Source organism: Astyanax mexicanus, chromosome 1 (genome assembly GCF_023375975.1).
Source record: "Astyanax mexicanus isolate ESR-SI-001 chromosome 1, AstMex3_surface, whole genome shotgun sequence".
Taxonomy (NCBI): Eukaryota; Metazoa; Chordata; class Actinopteri; order Characiformes; family Acestrorhamphidae; genus Astyanax; species Astyanax mexicanus.
This window is the reverse complement of record NC_064408.1, coordinates 86,152,492-86,171,128: the sequence shown is the minus strand read 5'-3', so window position 1 is coordinate 86,171,128 and position 18,637 is coordinate 86,152,492. Positions and strand designations below refer to the sequence as shown.

Here is an 18,637-nt window from a genome sequence, read left to right as displayed (position 1 = left end):
TTTAATTTACCTTTAATCCAGCCATTGTACATTTTACCATAAACAAAATAATTTTCTTCTCACACACGCCGATGCAATACATCATTCTTTTCTTTTTTCTTTTCTTAAATTTTGAATGAAAAATATTTTGATCACTATTCCTCTAAAGCACCACACTGGATAAAAAATGACCGTATTCATTTTATGCTACTTCATGAACAGCTGAGTGTTTATATGTTATATCTTTGAAATAAAATATTTGTAAATTATATAGTAAATATAATAATAGTGTATCTATCATTACTTTAGAAACTGATGATAGTGTTGACAGGTAACTGTACATAATATTTGATTAAAGTAGGTTAACTTGAGTGTGAGTAGATTATTAGCCAGCTAGCTTTTGACATATTCTATTTTCGCAAGGTACGGTAGTTAGCAATAGAGTAGTAGTTGTAGTCACAGAAAGCAAATAAATGGTATTTTTTTATATACAGTATAACCGATTTAGACATTCAGCAGAAACAAAATAACGAAATAACTATAAATTACCAAGATTCTGACTTATACACAGATAATAATAATAATAATAATAATAATAGTAATACTACTACTACTACTACTACTACTACTACTACTACTAATAATAATAATAATAATAATAATAATAATAATAATAATGGTAATGATAGTAAAATAAAATGCATTATAGAAAAATATAATTTCTTTATAGTTTCTTTCGTAGTCAATATCATGCCACCACTACGCACAAGTAGATCAAACGTCAGTGCAACGGTGTACGTTATATATGACTTATAAAAAGAATATAGTAAAGAAAAATATTTTGTTAGACTGAGCTAGTTTAAATGTGTAACTTCCAATTTAAATCTTAAATAGCAAAAAACATTGTGACGCTGCCTCGCTGAACCACGAGTTTGGGGACACCAACTGACCAACTGCAGCATGAACCCTACATCATTTACATACTTAAATCCAGGTGGTGGGAATAAAATCACAGAGGACCCCCATAAAAGAGAACATTATCCCAGGACCCCCTGAGAAACTAATACCGTCTGGATAGGGCTTAAGTGGGGTTTTTATCGTCGAGGAATCGCTAAAATAATTTATTGTATTGATTCTGTTTTTAACCTCTGTTTTATTATTCTACGGTCTTTGATTTGATTGGTCGGCTGTGTTTGTGGGCGGGATGTTGTGGTGTCTCCGGCCTGCGGGCGGCGCTGTGGAGTTCACAGGAGGAAACGCCGAGCGGAGAGATGGAGAGGCGGTGTGTGTGTTTGTGTAGCTGAAGTCCGTTGGTATTTAGTAACTACATTTAGTAGCGCTGGTTTTATTACAGAACTACAGCAATAATGGAGAGTTTCTAGAAGAGTCTGCGGGGGAAAGACGAACAGCGCTCACCTCCAGAGCGCGGCTTCTTCATCACCATGGTACAGACTGATTATTAGCGTTAGCTCCGTGTGCTAACCTAACTCACCACAACACCAATATACACCAATAACACACACACACACACACATCCGTGTTACCTGAAAGAGTCAGGTATGCCGCAGACTGAAAGATTAAATAACTCAGTCAGATCTTAATCATTAGAAGAGCCGCAGGTTATTGTTAAATTTCTTTAGACACTTATCTTAGCTAATCTAGCTATGATCATTTACTCTCAGTAGCTAATTGGTCTTCACCTGTTTGAGGCCACTCAGCTCATTATTAAACCTTCCATTAGGGTGAAATGATACACAGCAGAGTGTGCACTGTAAGACGGTTACCTTCTGGTCTCCTCAATACTGAAACTACTTCACTGATCAGTGTTGATGCTCTGTGTTTGTGTTAAACAGTCTGGAAACGTGGATTTGAAGGAGAGGAGTGAGTCCAGCACACGCACAAAAGAGAGAAGACGATCGAGGAGTAGAGGTAAGTTCTCTCATCTGATATGAAACATCTGTGACCAACCAGCTTGCAGTGTGATGACCCATAATATAAGGTAGTATTGTTTGTATATGCTGTTTTTATTATGTATTGGTGAAATTTGCTGTCAAAATGTTAAATGTCTTTTGGATAATGATTTTCTTACTTGAATATGTTGGATAATTCATCAAACCTGTTGTACACATTCTACACAGAACATTTGTTTTATTGTCTGATACGTTAAGACACTAGAGTTACACACTGAAGAATGTTAGTCATCTTTTCTCTTCTAGCTTAATTTGCCTCACAAAAAACATTAACTGTAAAGGCCCCCGAGATTCATGTAAAGCAGATCATAAAATCTAAACCATTTCACGAGGTTGTCTAAGACGCATTTATACATCAGTCAGATTTTGGTCTGACTATGTAAATGCACGTGGCTCAGATCTTGTCAGGATTTTATCCGGACACTAGTCATGTGAACTAACCAGGTGTAAACAGGGCCTTTGTCTAGACACCTGAGTAGTATAAAGTTTTGTTTTCAACTTTGTGTTTGTAGGACGAGATGAGAAGAAGCGAAAACGTAGCAGAAGCAGATCATCATCTGCGAGTTCTTCTTCTTCATCTTCATCCTCCTCCTCATCGTCTTCACGGTCCTCTTCTAGCAATGACTCAAGCAGCAGTAGGAGTAGCTCCAGTAGCAACGGTAAGCTCTCTTTATAGATAGTTAGATACTGATAGATACTGATTGATACTGATTGATACTGAAAGATATGTAGGAAGTTGAAGTGATGGACACAATGTAAATACCAGTTGCAGGGCAGTCAGTACCCACAAACCAGTCTGTTGCAGCCGGTAGTTAAATGTTTATCAAGTTTCAGCATCTGCTCACATCTTTACATTATGTGTGTGTTTGAAGGGTGTTTTCAGTTAAAAATGGTCAGATGCTGTTATTAAAGATGGCCTATACTAGTATGGGGACTAATAGAATAATTTCTCATGATTTGGCTTTACTGGACGAAAAGAATAGTTTATTATTTTAGCAATATTTCTATTTTACCCACCAGATTCTTACCAAAAGAAAAGAAAGGCCTCAAAGAAACGGAAAAAGGAGACACCTGGCAAAAAGGTACTTTTTTCCCTTATTCTGTTCTGGTCAACACCACCTAATGCAACCAAGTATTGCCTTCAGAATTGTTATATAATAGTATTTCAATTAAGTGGTTTTTTTTTTCGGTTGGTGATGAAGCCTACAAAATCTCCATATAGATAGTTTAGGTTTAGTCATTTTCAGAGTAGGCAGTGTGTGGGCCTCTTCCAGCTAGTGTAAACACACTGAGAAATGAATCTTTACAGGGCAACCTGCATATTTTGTTCACTGTAGTGAGGTCATTCTAATTACCATGCCATGTTAAATATTTTTAATAATTAGCATCAAACAGACATAATATTTTAGGAGATCCACAACAATGTGATGTTACTGTATCATAAAGATTGCTTAAAATGTATTAAAATTGTCTGTAAATCTCTTATTCACATGTTTACATGTGAACGTCAGTTTCTATCTAGTATGATAACAGTAAACCACAAATTGTGACTGAGACTTAAATTATGTTAAATGTGGAAGTTCTGGTGGTGCTTCTTACCTTTGTATAACAGCCTACTTTAAGTCTTGATCAAACACGAATGAGTGCAATAAATTATTGTCTGTGCTCTACACCCTAAATTTAATTATTTATTTATTATTTCATTCTTTCATTCATTCATTTTGTAAAAATGCGTTAGGGTTATTCCCTTTTTTTGGAAACGCTTACAAAATTGGCTTATAAAAACAGTTTTTATTATTATTATTTGTAATATATATTATTATTTTGTCAAACCATTCAGTAACAAGGTGTTTTTGAACAACAGAAACGCAAAAAAGAGAAAGCACGTAAGCGAAAGAAGGAAAAGAAGCACAAAGTAGAGGAAGACGTCTCTGGTCCAGTTCAGATATCAAAGGTAACTCAATTTTCTCCTCAAACTGTAAACTGCATGTAAAGTTTGTTTTGTACTAACATATACGGATGTATACTGCAGTATCTGAAGGAGAAGAAGCGAAGCGGAAAATATAGCATGATCTCAGGGAAGAAGATCAAAATGAAGGTGAAGAAATCAAAAAAGGACAAGCAGGTGAGTGTGAAAAACTAAATGTAAATACGCTGTGATGATAAGTAAAACTTGATGTGGGTCAGGTGCTGCGACGTAAGGAGATAAAATGCAAGCATTACTGAGAATGATGCTTGCAAAGCACGCCTGAACTACACACATAACGGCAGGAAGTCAATTACAAAATAGGCTTGAAAATGTAAAAAATTATATACAGTATGGTATATGATATAATAGCATACTAGTACATGTTCATACTTCAGTTGTTTTACACTGTCTGATACCTGCTATAGTGTAGAGCAGTGCTATTTAATTATAAGTCACTACGGTCCAGTTAGAAAAAAATTGGTCAGGCCAAGGTCCGGACCGTCGTCATTTTGTGTTATGATTCAAGGCTATGTCCTGTATACTGAAGAAGCCTAGTAGTTCTGTCAGTGTTTTATGTCAACAACTGAAAGACAAAACAAATTCCAAATACTATTTAGCATATTTCAACAATATCTATTGTTTTAAATAGGCCTGTCACAATAATTACATTATCAATTTATTATACAATAAATGGAATCACCCTCAATAATTAAACTTATCGAGTCTATTAATGTGAATCTGTATGTCAACTTTGTTTCAAAATGCTGTATTTATTCTATTTGATTTTATTTATATTAGATTATGGCCTGCCTGTCATGATAATTACATGAAAAACAAATCACACAATATATGCAGAAATGTTTGCTGAACTTGGCCAGAATATCAGCTTTATTTATAAACAGCAGGTTTTTTTTTAATTTAATATTGTTACTGTTAGTATGTTTTATAAATATAGTATTAAAATTTTTCTTCTGGTGTGCATTATCTGTATTAGCCTTTCTCGCTTTATTCTTTGACTGCGTACTTTGCCTGCGTGTGCTCCTCCACGCTCCCGCATCCCAGATCTCATCCATGTTGGTTGTGTGTTCTTTTCCGGATCATTTTTTCATCCTTTCTGATTTGTAAATAATATCCTGAAGAGTTCTCACCTTGTTCAACTGAGTTATATGAGTGTGGAATTTGTTTGGCATTCACAGTCACAGGGTGTTCAGTTTGTATTGCTGTATGTAATGTAGGGAACTGTATTTTGTAAAAAGGGTGTTTTAGAATTGCCAAATGAGTGTAGGGGAGAAACGGGGTTAAACTTTAATTTAGCAGGTTAATAAAATGTTGTGTATTATTCTGTAGCCACTGTTACACCTGCTGCTGAGAAAAGTGAACATTACTCTCTTCCAGAAGGGTTTGCACAAAACTATGAACCTGACCTTTCTCCTTTTTCTTTGATTTTCAGAGAGATAAAAATCGTGCTGAACTGTTGGAGTTTCTGAACTCTACATTTTGATGCAGATGACGCTTTGTGCTTCTCCCTCAGTCTTTCCTTTACCCAGGCCACGCCACTCTCAGGGAAAGGCCAGCTTCTGTAACGGACAGTACTGTGTGGCTACATATGGCTGTCGGAGAGTTTTATTATTATGTTTTATTTTATTATCTCTTGTGTCTAAACTACAAGTAATGTAATCCCTACTTGCGGTTTAATTGTTAAGTGTCTTTAAGCTGTTTAAAAATTAGACACATTGATCGTTTTATTTAGCTGTTAATGTTTATAAGTGAATGTCTTCTGACCTATTTGTAGATCATTAAGATAATAAGGTAATGAGCTCCAAATGTGTTTATAATAGATTTTCTATCAGTTTGCATCCTCCTTTAAAGAAATAGCACCTCATGCTATTTGAGCAGGATACTTGTATTTTCTTTCTGTCTTCTTCTTCCCCAAACCTCTGTTTTATTAAGAGTTATTATTTTTTTACTGCCAAAAAAAACTACAGAGGCAGGACCTTTCCACACTGTTAGAAATGTGTGGTGAAATGTTGTTTCACATAATCATGAAAAACGTAGCTAAAAATTGAACATAGAAAATAGTTTGTATTTGTATGGGAACAGTGTATAGACGTTGCATCTGTCAAGGCAGTGTAGAAGTAAGGTCAGTTCTGTAATGAATCTCAATATTGTCTGACCACTGTCCTTGTCCTGTTGTGATAGAAGTGAAAATATACCTGATTCTTACAGTAAAACCTGTGGCGTTTTTCTTGTAATAAAAAACATTTCACACTTTGCAGTTTGTAGTTTATTCCTGCAGTGCGCAAACACATTTGATAGCCTTTTTTTTCCTGGGGAAAATGTATAAACACTGCTTTATATATCATATGTGGTAGGCCCCTGGGGTTAGGGGCGTGACCACTGTGACCCGGAAGGAGGAAGCTCACAGAGATACACAGACACGGGGAGTAAATGAACTCAAATCATACCTTTTATTTTAAATGCCCTCCACCACACCCAAAAACAACTCAAAACATAACTCAGCCCAATGGGGCTCTAGAGTCTGTAGAATTACTTAGTTTTACTTTAAAGGCTAAATACGAGTCCGTGCAGCCTCAGCCCTCAGCTCCCCAGTCAAAGTCCTCCCTAATGATGGCGGTGGCTGAGTATATATGCCTGTCTCAACTGGCGGCTCAATCAGCCCTCATGCGGGCCAGCTGAGACAGGCATGGCTTTGCGATCTGGCGTGGGGCAGACCCACAACTCCCCCACCTCCTCACGCCACACATATCATTTATATACAGTATAGTGCAAATGTATTAGGCACCTGTGGGAATTTCTGTAAAGATTACGCTTCTTATCTGTGAAGTAAGTGTTTAGCTCAGTAAAACACCAGCATTACAATAAATACAAACAGCAATTTTACACAAAGCAGGCTAAAACAGCTCCTAATCTCTCCTCATCTGAGTTTAATAGAGTTATTTCTAGTTCTCATCATATTAATAAACACCTGGTTTGGTAAATTTGGTAAATCAGGTGAGCTGCTGAGGGAACTGAACATATACACATGCTGGCTAAGGAGCATCCAGGAGAAATCTGGATATACGCTTTCTTCCGCTTGGCTCACAGGATATAACATACTTAGTTAAAAATGAGAATTCCCTGTCATGTTTTACTGTATGTAAGTTTATTTGCACCTGTTCAAATCATATGTGGTGCTTTTTTCAGGTAAAAACAATCATATTGCTGAGATAAATGGATTAGTGTAATTTGCTGTCAAAGTTATGATCAGACATTTCAGAGACATTTTTGTATAGTTTTGTGCAGGTTGTTTTTATATTCTCAAGCTGTGGATCAGAACAAGATTACTGTTATTATTGTCAGTCATCAAGAACTAAACTCGCTTCACTTCCGATTCATACTGTTTAAATTCAATCAACAGTTATTAATGTTACAGTGCTAATGCTGTAAATTCATACTGGATTGAAACCACTTAAATGCTATTATTTTATCAGACTGACAATTACACAAACTGCAGATTCATACTGACTGGTATAATTATTACTGTGGGACTGTAACAGTTACATACAGTGGATTCATGCTGGATATGCATGTGTGAGATTAGTAATAAGTGCAATGCTCAGCTTTCTTGTCTGACTTTGTGTTCATGGTGTATGCAAAAATTGATGACATAAAAGGGTTGGATCATGGATTTGCCTACTTAAATGGTTTTTCATATAGTTTTTATGAGTGACGCTATTCTAGTACAGCTGTTTTACTGTATGTATAAGATATATGCACATCTGTGATCATCTGATCAAAACACAAAACGGTGTCTGTGTCAGTACACTAATGGAAGTGCTGTGATGCTCTTTCTCTTCTGTGCTGCTGAGTGTCTGGCTTCTGATGAAGATAATTGAGGATCAGTTCTGATTAGATGGCCTGTTGTTTCTCACATCCTAAATGTGTTTCAGACATTCATTAGAGTTTGATTATTAGTAGAAATGAATTGCAGACGTGGCCCTGTTTTGGGCAGATGATTTTTCATATTGAAACACACACAGAAAGCCCTACCTTGTACTATTTAATCTTATTAATAGTTTCTTGTGGTTGTTTCTCTTCTGTGTATTTTTCACAGTTAGTTTTAAAAAGAGACATTCACCTTTTAATTATATCATTTAATATAAATTCACACACTGCAGTTATAAGGTACATAATATATGAAATATCTCTGATATACAAACACACTCAAAAATGATTAGGCCTGTATTTTATACATAAATGTAGTAATGTACATGTTTATACATACGCAGTTTAAAGAGGAAAAAAAATCATTGCTTAGCTTTTATAATATATTGCACAAGGTTTCTGTTTGTAGGACCTTTGCCTCACTGTGGATGATCATTTCTGCAAGTATAGGTGCAATGTTTAAAGAAAACCTTTCTATATACTGGTTTTGTTGTATCTGTATTCACTGAAACACTGATGTTAATGGCTATATGGTTTATACACTGCCATGTTTACAACTAAGCATAAAGCAATAGTTGAATTTGTATCTTTAGTTTTGCTCTAGACAGGGTTTATGTAGCGAATGTAGCTAACAATTAAGTAATGTTGCTTTATAATGTAATGCAGTGGAATGAGGCTAAAGTAACTTTTCTAATATGTTTTTCTCCGCTCATTATCATGATGATGATTTCACAGTGCCAAGTAGGAAATGTCAACTAGAACACACCCCCAGGTCAGGAAAGTCTTACCAAACTCGAGTTCAAAATCAAGGATGCACTGAATATCAACAGTAGTAAAAGCCGTAGTATTATACAGTTTATCACCTGCATTTATTTGTGTCTCATTAAATCGTGCAACACAGCACTATCCACTATCCACATTTTTTTCTCTCAAATGCAAGTAGATCACCTAAAAGGTAATGAAACATGTGTCAAAGGTAAATGTAGACAATTTGATAAAATGATAATGACCAACAAATGGTGTTACCTAGCCAACTTATATATTTTTTTAAGCATGTGAATGTGATTATTTGGCTGTGCTGTTAGTAGGGACAGTCCTTGTTAGCTACATTAGCCTCAGAGCTCCAGTGTAAAACGGAGAAAAAGAAAACTGAGACAGCAAACATGTCTACATTACGAGAAACAGAAAAAAATGAGTTATTTGATTCTTAGCTGAACTATTGTCTGAAATTGTAGATGTGTTTCATCGCTGTAGTAGGAAACACCAGATCCTCTGTAGTGGAGTCATATTTTGGAGTCTCCCAGTCGAATGCCCTTTTAAACGTTTCCATTGATGCCTTTTTGTCTGAAGTCGGGCATGCTCCAGAAACGCTGTGCCCTGTCTGAGTACTGCAGGCCCTTCTCCACATCCTGAGACACAGTCTGAAGTTCTCCAGCACTCTCCTCTGAGCCATAATTGCTGGCAGTCAGACCTACAGAGCTGCCAAACGGGTTGATGCGCACACGTGACTTAAAGTTGAGGAGGGACATGCTGATGGAGCGCTTGTTGTTCCACTGACGGGATAAACGCTGTGCCTCCTGCTCTGCCTGCATCCGGTCCAAAGCCTCTAGAAGAACGGAGCGGAACAGTCCAGAAACCTCCTGCACCTCTGGCTCGTTCTCCATCAACACCTGCCGAAACCTGCAGAAGAGAAAAGAGGTAGTGTCAAAAAGTCGCAAAAGATTAAAAAAGATCACTAAAGATAAATCATATCAATTCAAAATGTGTGGGGTTAGTGCACTATAGGCTCATGTGGCACAGCCTAGGCTTTTGTCCTCAATAACATTTTTCCCCTTACATTACTTTTAGTTTTATAGCAGTAAAAAAAACAGTACTTTTACACTTTTACTTAAGTAAAAAGCTTGAGTTCATACTTTAACTTTTACAGAAGAATTTTAAACGCTAGTATCTATACTTCTACCTTAGTAATGAATGCTAATACCTTTGACACGTCTATGCATGCCATTGTTTGTTTGGACAATTGTAGACAGATCATTACCACTCACTGTGCTGTTCACTGTTCCCTGTAGCTGATAATGCTTTCTGGTATGTTTTCCAAGATACTCACATGACATTCTGGATCAAGGAATGTTTAAAGCCCACACAACTTATTTACATCACATTGTCATGAGCCCACTGGTCAGTGTTTGACCTCACTCACAAGATCACCGTTTGATTGGTTGTCTTTCCTTTGCCCACTTTTGTCAGGTACTGACTAGAGACTACTGCATGCCAAGAACACCTTACAAGACCTGCCATATATTCTGGAGATGCTCTGACCCAGTCGTCTAGCCATCACAACTCAGCCCTGGCCAAATTGTCTCAGATTCTTACACTTGTCCATTTTTCCTTTTTCCAACACATCATTTTCAAAAACTGACTGTTCACCCGGTGCCATATACAGTATATTCCACCTTCAGACTGGTACCACTAAAATGAGATAATCAAGGTTATTTATTCTTTATTTATACTTCGCCTGTCACTGGTAGTAGAATTATAGACAAAGAGATTTTGGGGACCATTAAATATCAAAGTAATTTGTAACCATTTAACGGTTTATTTTTATTTATTAAATATCTTTTCTTATCCCTATTTAATTCAGCAGATTAAGTCAGCATGTTTTCTCTGGCATATGCTTGTATTTCTGCTAATTGCCCTTTGTGTGTCTGAGCAGCACTCGAGCTCACAGCTCATCAAGGTCTTGTGCTGAGAATTCAGCCTGCCAAAGCCACTTATTCTACTCTTCAGAGGCCAACAAGTTCCTAGGAAATCTTAAAATAGGTCACTGTACTGAGACTAATCTCTGTCATTTAAATCAGACAGCGTGTGCTTGCTCTTTCTGAAACACTAAAACTTCTATATTTATAAGGTGTCTAGAAGTCTGTGGATTAAGGTGTGGATTAATCAAAAAATCATTCACAGGTTTATATTAACTCGATAAACACCTGATAAGGGCAATTTTTATGTCCAGGTATGGACCATGTTTCTCCATTATTTTATGACAAACAGAATGAGGTCTGGAGTTGATTCCAGTTGCTAAATTACGGTAGTCTTTAGCAGTTTGTGCACTATAGCTATCCAAACTTAAGGTTAGGTTTATTTATTTTTTTACAGTGTGGGAACTCTCAGTATGAGATATAAAGAAGTGTTAATGCAAGTGAAGAAAACTGCCAACCTCAACAACACCCAAAAACCTGAAAATACTCCATAGACAACAAAAGTAGATGATCACAGAATTCTTTCCTCTGTGAACATTTTTCAACACTCATTCAAGTCAAGAATATAAGTGTGCCATCTTTAAAATTGGGATTATGCCTAGTCTTGGTCTAAACAGCATTTGGAGAATGAAAATTTGAGATTTCTAATTGAAATGAAAATTTAGTGTGAGATCCCGCTTAATATCTGTTCAGTAAACCAACCCAAAGTGTTTTTGCCTAGCTCTGGAAAAATCTCTTTGCTCCAGATTTAAAGTAATATCACATCATCTGTCAAACGGCAGTGTTATGATGACAATGAGGTCACTGGTGTTTATTAGTGATGCGATTGCTGACAGAAATAGCAGGGTAAATTCTCAGGCATGGAAAGCTATACTTTCTTCTCAGATTCAGTCAAATACTGCAAAACTGATAAAATGGTGCTTCACAGTAAAGATCCACAATAATATAAATCAAATCACAAAAACAACCTAAAAACATCTTACATTACAGAAATATAATTTGAGTAGCTTTTCACTTACTGATGACAAAACTGAAAACAAATAAAGAAACTCAATAAGCTTCATATTTCATTTGTCTCAGTACTTTTAAACCAATAAAATTGGGGGATTGGTCTGTAGTTATATAGAATACTGTTATTTTTAAATGTTTAATGCTTGGTTGTTGCTAAGCTTCTTGAATCAAAGTTAAGTTAGTCTTTGGTTCAATCATATCCTAATTTCAACTCAATTTGTGCTGGTGTAACAGAATCAACTTTTGTGTCAGTGTACAAACAACAAACAGTTCACATCAACAAACATGTTGCAAAGATATAGATATAGACAGTTTTTTTCTGATAAAACAAAATTTAAATTAAGATGGAAATTTATGCTATTTATGATATTTTATGAGTTCCTCAGACAGGGATTAAGCCTAGTATTGGACTACACAACATTTTAAATGGAAATGTTAAATTGAAAAATATATAATTACAAATAGGCTTAGTACATGTCTGGGATTTTTTTCTTGTAATCGTATATTTAAATTTATAATAAACCAATGAATAACTCCAGACAAACTGACAAGTGCAAAATGAGGCTTTTCGTACTTTGGCAAAACAATATACCTCTAAGCATTCTGGATCATATGAACCCTGGATAAAGCCTTCTAGTAGGTACAAAGTTCTAAGAGGCCTAAATGGACTTCTAATATGATTAGCAGGGCAGACACTAACCAACAAATCACTGTCTATCCTGCTGTTCCTAAAAGAGCTTTGCATAAAGCAATCTTCTATCCACAAACACAGAATAAAAAAAACATATTTTTTGCTTCCATGTGAAAAACTGAGAGTCATTTTTCCTTCCCACCCATGTGCTTACTGTGCTCAGAGCCATAATGAAGGCTATACTGCATACAGCAGCTGCTATAATGGTTGTCCTATCTATATAACGAGCCATTAGGGAGCGATATTGATGTGTTCCTGTGATAGCTGCAATTAACAGATCGTAAAAAAATGATTTGCATCAGGTTCCTGAGGTCAAAATGTGCCTAATTATCCGTCATATTATGCTAGACCAACTGAGAGGCAAATGCTTTGGAAATCTACCACACATTTAAAGATGTTCATCGCAGCTAAGCTGGGTTAGTTAGCATCATGTGGCTGCAGGAAAGCTAACAAAGGAAATACAATTACATTTCTGTAATAATGCAAATGTAAACAGGCATTTTAAACGAAACTATTTTTGATTGTAATCTGACCACTAGACCAAATAAAATATATGTGTAATATATGTGTGATTCAGTGAGATATATTAATTTATAAGTCCTTTAGTGAGTGATTAAATATGCTGTTCCAGACTCTAGTTCAAGAGTTTCTTTACAGTGGTAGTTAGACGAATCAGGGACCACTACACAAGAATGACTACATAAAAAATCTATGATTTACTTACTACCCAAAACCACCAGGGAAGCAAGCTACATGTGTCTTTTTATATAGGTAATGCTGAATATGAACCCCTTCACAACAACTAAATTTAAAATATATTTTTAGGCACATTAATACTTTGCATTTGATTCCAAGATTTGTCTGAGACTTCTAAATGTTTTAGTAAAGGATTTGACTGATGTCAAGATTTTTTTGGTCATAATTGTAAATAGCTCAACAGCTTTTTTAGAACCAATTTAGGACAGGCTGTTTTTAAAACTGGACTTTACATCAGCTGGTGCTCAGGAAGTGAGTTTAAAAGAAGACAGAAAAATTAACAGTAATGTCAGTTCTAAAGTAATGACTTTAGCTAGCATAAGTTGCTAATATTAAAGTCAATTAGCCAATATTTTTGTCCATAAACTACCTTATGCTGAGTGTTAACCAAGAAAATCCAGTAACCTATCTGAAACCAACAATTAGGTAGTTATCTAAGTAGATAACTAGTTTTGTTCTAATTAGTTGGATAGCTAGATACATAAACAGGTGTCTGCTTGTGCCATTATGCTAGTTAGCAAACTTAGATAGGTTTGGCTACATCTGCCAGTGTACATCCATCTGTCTACATACATACACATACAAAAAAAAATCTCACTGACTGTGAGATTTTGTGTCACTGAAATGTTCTTTAAGTGCCACACTAAGTAGAAGTACAGTAAAGTAGAAGTAAAGTATTCAACATTTTGTACTGAAGTATTGCATGTAGTTTATTCTAAAATGTTCTACTCAAGTACTGAAAGTAAAAGTAAAAGTATTATATTGTGTTATATAGTTATTATAGAAAGCAGTGGACAGTTTTCAGAGTGAAAGGCAGCATCTTCTTATAATATCAGATTAATCTCTTGATTCACTCACTGATGAGTAGCTTCATCAAACCCGGTGACAGTGCAGAGCATCTACCACTCTGGCTTTAGTGACAATGTGGGTCCGGAATGATTCTTTACACAGAGTTCGCAAGTCTCCTGAAAGTGGCGGGAGTAGAGCGCATATCAATAATGGCTCCCTAATGCCTGTAAGTCAGATAAAATCTCCCAGAATCTAGAATGAGACACAAACGCACACGCATGCAACAGTCTTTTTTTCCCCCCAGTTGCATGAGAGAAAGAGAGGGAGAGAAAGGCACTTCCCTCATATTCATAAAGAGCAAGCAAAACAGAGAGGGTTCTTTTGTATGTTTTGTATGTTTCCCCTCCTGAACGGGATGCCAAATTTATAGAGAATATGTAGATAAAAGTGGAAGTAGGACAAAAAAAAAATACTCTAGTAGATACATATTGTAGTATGAATATACAGTAGTAAAGTAGACCTACTTTGTTACTATCCATCTCTGTTCAGTGTGCACACACCTAATCCTTAATCTATGGCACCCACAAACAGTTGGGTGACCCTTGGTTGGCATGTTGTGTCATGGCTGTGCTCTTGTGTGTTACCTGAGTATAAGTGCCCCACAGTATGATGGCTGCACTTTGCCACACAGCTGCTCCAGGCCGAGCCTCTCTGCCTGGCTGATGTCGTAGGTGATGCGGGGCGTGCTCATAAGCCAGCTGTAGTCAACACCAGTGTTCATCCTGCGGTACTGGTTGTCCCGCTCACGCTGCAGCCGCTGGGCCTCCTTCAGCTGCCAGCTGAGCTCCAGCATCAGTGTGTCTGTCACCACCTCTGAGGGTTCGCGCCGGGGCCGCCGGTACTGAGGCTCACTCCACATGAACCACGACATGACCCTGAGTCAACACACACGTTAACTCTGCAGGGCAGACTCACACACTCCTGGAATACTGTAGAGTATACAGGGCCTGGTGTAAAAACAGAAACATCAGATAGTATTGTTACACAGAAATTGCCTTGTTTCAAACATTGAGTTTTAGACCTACAGCATTTAACATTATAAATCATAATACACTGTTAGGCTAGGTTGGTCTGTCTTGAAAAGTAGTTTAAATGTTATCTAACTGAAGAGCAGTAGTTTGTTATGCTTGGAGAACATCTAGAAAATATATGTTGTAACTGAAGGGTCTGTTCTAGGGTCACTTTTGTTATTATTTTTCCTTGTCCATGAGTCAACTTCCTTCTTATGCACATCTGTAAACGCTCTAAATTGAAGTAAAGTTGGTGTCCAGTGGTGAAATTCGGATAAAAATCAAGCTACATCTTCTAGTAAACATCGCTGTCAAAAAGAGAACAGCTTGTTTTACCCTTCTGACTTAGGACAACTATGCAACCTAATCTGTAGATATACACCTAAAGAGGCCAGTTTGTTTTTGTTTGTTACTACTTCTATGAATATTCCGATCTGTGGAAGTCAGTTTCATCTTTTATTAGACAGTCAAGCTCGGTAAACATTTTTAAGAACCATTTAAAAAAAACATATTTCTTGAATTCGGATTATTGTATACATTTTACAATTAATTTACTCAATGATCCTATGTTATTGCTTTTAACAAACATTTGCAGTAAAATAAAATACTAATACATAAGAGATTAATCAAGTTATAAAGTGCTTTTGAAGGTACTTTGAGCTGCTATCTGTAAGAAATTAAGATAAGTTAGTTAGTCAAGCAGACAAGTCAGGGACTATTACTGCTTTCTGTAGTGCCTTAAATGTGTGATCCTGAGGGTCTAAGGTCTGACCCCCTCAGGGGTCTAACAACTTTCTCAAGTGTATTTACCAAAAGAACAGCACCAAACTCCCCTTCAGCACTAGGCCTTGGATGATTACTAATCATTCATTTTTTGGCTGATATATCTGATCTCATTTAGGAACTACATGAAGAAGGACTTAAAAAAAACTTTATGTGATCACATATGAAGCTTGAACCTAAAACAAATTATTTTTTCCTACCACACACACACATGAGGCTTTAGTCATGGATGATACACAAATGAATATACATGAAATAAAAATCTTTAGGAGTTAATCTTTAGATACTAATCTAGGAGTGTTTTAGTTATTTAAGTAAGTTTCTATTCTATGTTATATTTCTATGTTATATTCTATTTTATTTTTCACATCTATTGTGCTTGTATGTGTGCTAGAACACTCTAATTGATAAAATGATTTGATAAAGTATTATTTTTTATTATCTTAAAATATGTTAATCTACACTCCAATGCATTTGAACAAATAGTATCTAAACTGTTCTTAAACACAAATCTAAAAAATTAGAATGATCACTGTGAAACACACTAAACAAAGGAACTTCCTATCAGGCATATCAAGAGCATTCACCTGCGCTGTGCTTAGACAGCAATTATGTGTGTCAGAAACATACCAGGCACATTTGAAATAAAGTACTTTTAGAAATCGGCATTATCTCTTTGTTTTTCTTAACTCATAGTTATTTTATTACTAATCACAAATAAAGCAGTAAAGCACACTGCAGGCACAACAGGTTTATACATAAGTGTGTATAAACCTGTGTAAAATAAGTGTGTAAAAGCTCAAAACCTACCTTCAGCTCCTCTCTCTCTCCACACTGAGCCGGTTATTCCACAACTACAAATCCCTGAACCTCTTTCTCTGTGTTTACTGCTCTGTTTTTCAGCTTCTATTCTAGTTTACACTGCATACTCCTCTCTCCTCTTCTTTGCTTCACTTCATAACCCCCTCTGTCTCTCTCTCTCTCTCTCTCTCTCTCTCTCTCTCTCTCCCTCTCTCCCTCCCTCCAGCAGCAGATCAGAGGCAGTGTAGAGGCTGTGTTCTGTATCTTAAGGGAGAGCAGCTAATTCACATGCACTCCCTCCCTCACTCTGCTGAAGTGGCTGCTGGGTCCTGGTTGCTAGGCGACGTTCTGTAAGCCTATTCGTCCAGATCCAGGCCCAGCAGCAGCAGCACAGACAGGCCCTGACGCAGGAGGGGTGGGCACACACTCTGAACAGAGGATTAATGAACCTGTGTGGGCCTGCGGGTCATGTGGCAGAGGGGCATTAGCAGCCGACAGGTTAAATACTCTTCACTGATCACTGTTTATTTTGCCAAAGAACACACACACTCACACAAAAACATGCACACTCACACACACAGACACACTTAACAGGCACTACTTTAATCCCTCATTCCATATATGATATTATTTAGTGATCAATTCACTTTAAAGGCTTTGTTATTCAGTCTCTACTTTACATTCTTCAGTGATTAATTTAACATTCAGTCTCAACTATAGTTGTTCAGTGTCTACTATGAGTTATTCAGTATCCATTTTGAACTATTCAGTGTCTATTATGAATGATCCAATGTGTCAATTATGAATTAGTCAGTATCTATAATGAATTATCCAATGTGTACTATGAATTATTCAGCAGCCCTAATGAAATATCCAGTCTCTACTATGAATTAGTTAGTATCCATTATGAATTATTCAGTGTCTATTATGAATTATCCAATGTGTCTATTATAAATAAGTCAGTATCCATTACGTATTATCCAGTGCCTGCTATGAACTAGTCAATATCCATTGTGAATTCTTCAGTGTCTTCTATAAATTATTAAGTATCTATAATGAAGGATCCAATGTCTCCTATGAATTATTTAGTATCTATAATGAATTATCCAGTGTCTACTATGAATTAGTCAGTATCCATTATGAATTATCAGGTGTCTGGTATTAACTAGTCAATAACCCTTGTCAATTATCCAGTGTCTTCTATGTCCACTATGAATTCATAAATGTCTACGATAAATTATTCATGGACTACTATAAAATACCCAATGTCTACTAAAAGTATCCTTTATGAATTGTGTAGTATCCATTATGAATTAGCCAGTGTCTAGTATGAATTATTCAGGAACTGCTATTAATTATTTAGTTGCTCATTAACTCATTACCTTTTTTTTGTTTTTACTATTAATTATAAGGTTTTACTAGTGCCAGAAACCACATAGTCAAGTCCATCACAGATTACTGTTTAAGGAAAGTGTTTTGGCAGCTAGTACTATGCAAACTGAGTTTCTACAAGCTGTTAGCTACATTAGCATTGCAGCTCCAGTGTTAAATTAAAGCAAACTACACCAAACATGTCTCAGAGAAAGAAAATGAATATATAATTATTTGAACTGTGACTCATGTAAATCTTACACTCACAGATAAAAGCCGCTGGCCTGGTGGGTTTTATCTAAGCCTTCTTTATTTAACAGAACCAATGATAATTTGACCACACAGACTCGTGTGGTGTTGTTTTGAAAGCAAAAAGAAATGACGCATATCTATTTAAGTTACATTGGCTAAGGCATGATTACAGCACAGCTATGTGAGCTTGCAGAAGCCTAGAGGCTGGCAGATGGAGAACAAAACCCCCATCTAAATCTCAGCAGATGTCTCAGCTAATCTGTCTCACTAATACCACAACACGGGTGAGGTCAGCCCTGTGTTCACTAAGCCACGTCAATATGTCTTCAGCCTGGAGAGAAATACAACCCAGAATTAAACACCATTTAAAAATAAACCACATTCCGCCAGGTTTAAGTCAAAACTCAAATAAGTCGGGCTCACATGAGTTACTTCCTGATCAAACAAAGAGGTATTCAATCTCACCAGGTCATAGACTGCTGATATTTGAGGGA

The 18,637-nt window shown here is 36.3% G+C and overlaps 2 protein-coding genes across 2 annotated transcripts; one reads left to right on the top strand and one right to left on the bottom strand.

Annotated features, from left to right (window-relative positions):
* The first annotated feature begins 1,227 nt into the window (after positions 1-1,227).
* si:ch211-22i13.2 (uncharacterized protein LOC553945 homolog) lies at positions 1,228-6,190 on the top strand. The gene is made up of 7 exons (XM_007255504.4): positions 1,228-1,424; positions 1,833-1,908; positions 2,462-2,608; positions 2,970-3,031; positions 3,814-3,903; positions 3,982-4,074; positions 5,369-6,190. The coding sequence occupies exons 1-7, from the start codon at positions 1,422-1,424 to the stop codon at positions 5,417-5,419; spliced, it is 522 nt and encodes a 173-aa protein (XP_007255566.2). The 5' UTR covers positions 1,228-1,421; the 3' UTR covers positions 5,420-6,190.
* A 172-nt stretch (positions 6,191-6,362) lies between these two features.
* rd3 (retinal degeneration 3, GUCY2D regulator) lies at positions 6,363-16,840 on the bottom strand. Its single transcript, XM_007255502.4, has 3 exons — positions 16,530-16,840; positions 14,511-14,873; positions 6,363-9,543 (listed from the first exon to the last, which is right to left on the bottom strand). Exons 2-3 carry the CDS (start codon positions 14,795-14,797, stop codon positions 9,180-9,182), a joined length of 651 nt encoding a protein of 216 aa, XP_007255564.3. The 5' UTR covers positions 14,798-14,873; positions 16,530-16,840; the 3' UTR covers positions 6,363-9,179.
* Between the last annotated feature and the right edge of the window lie 1,797 nt (positions 16,841-18,637).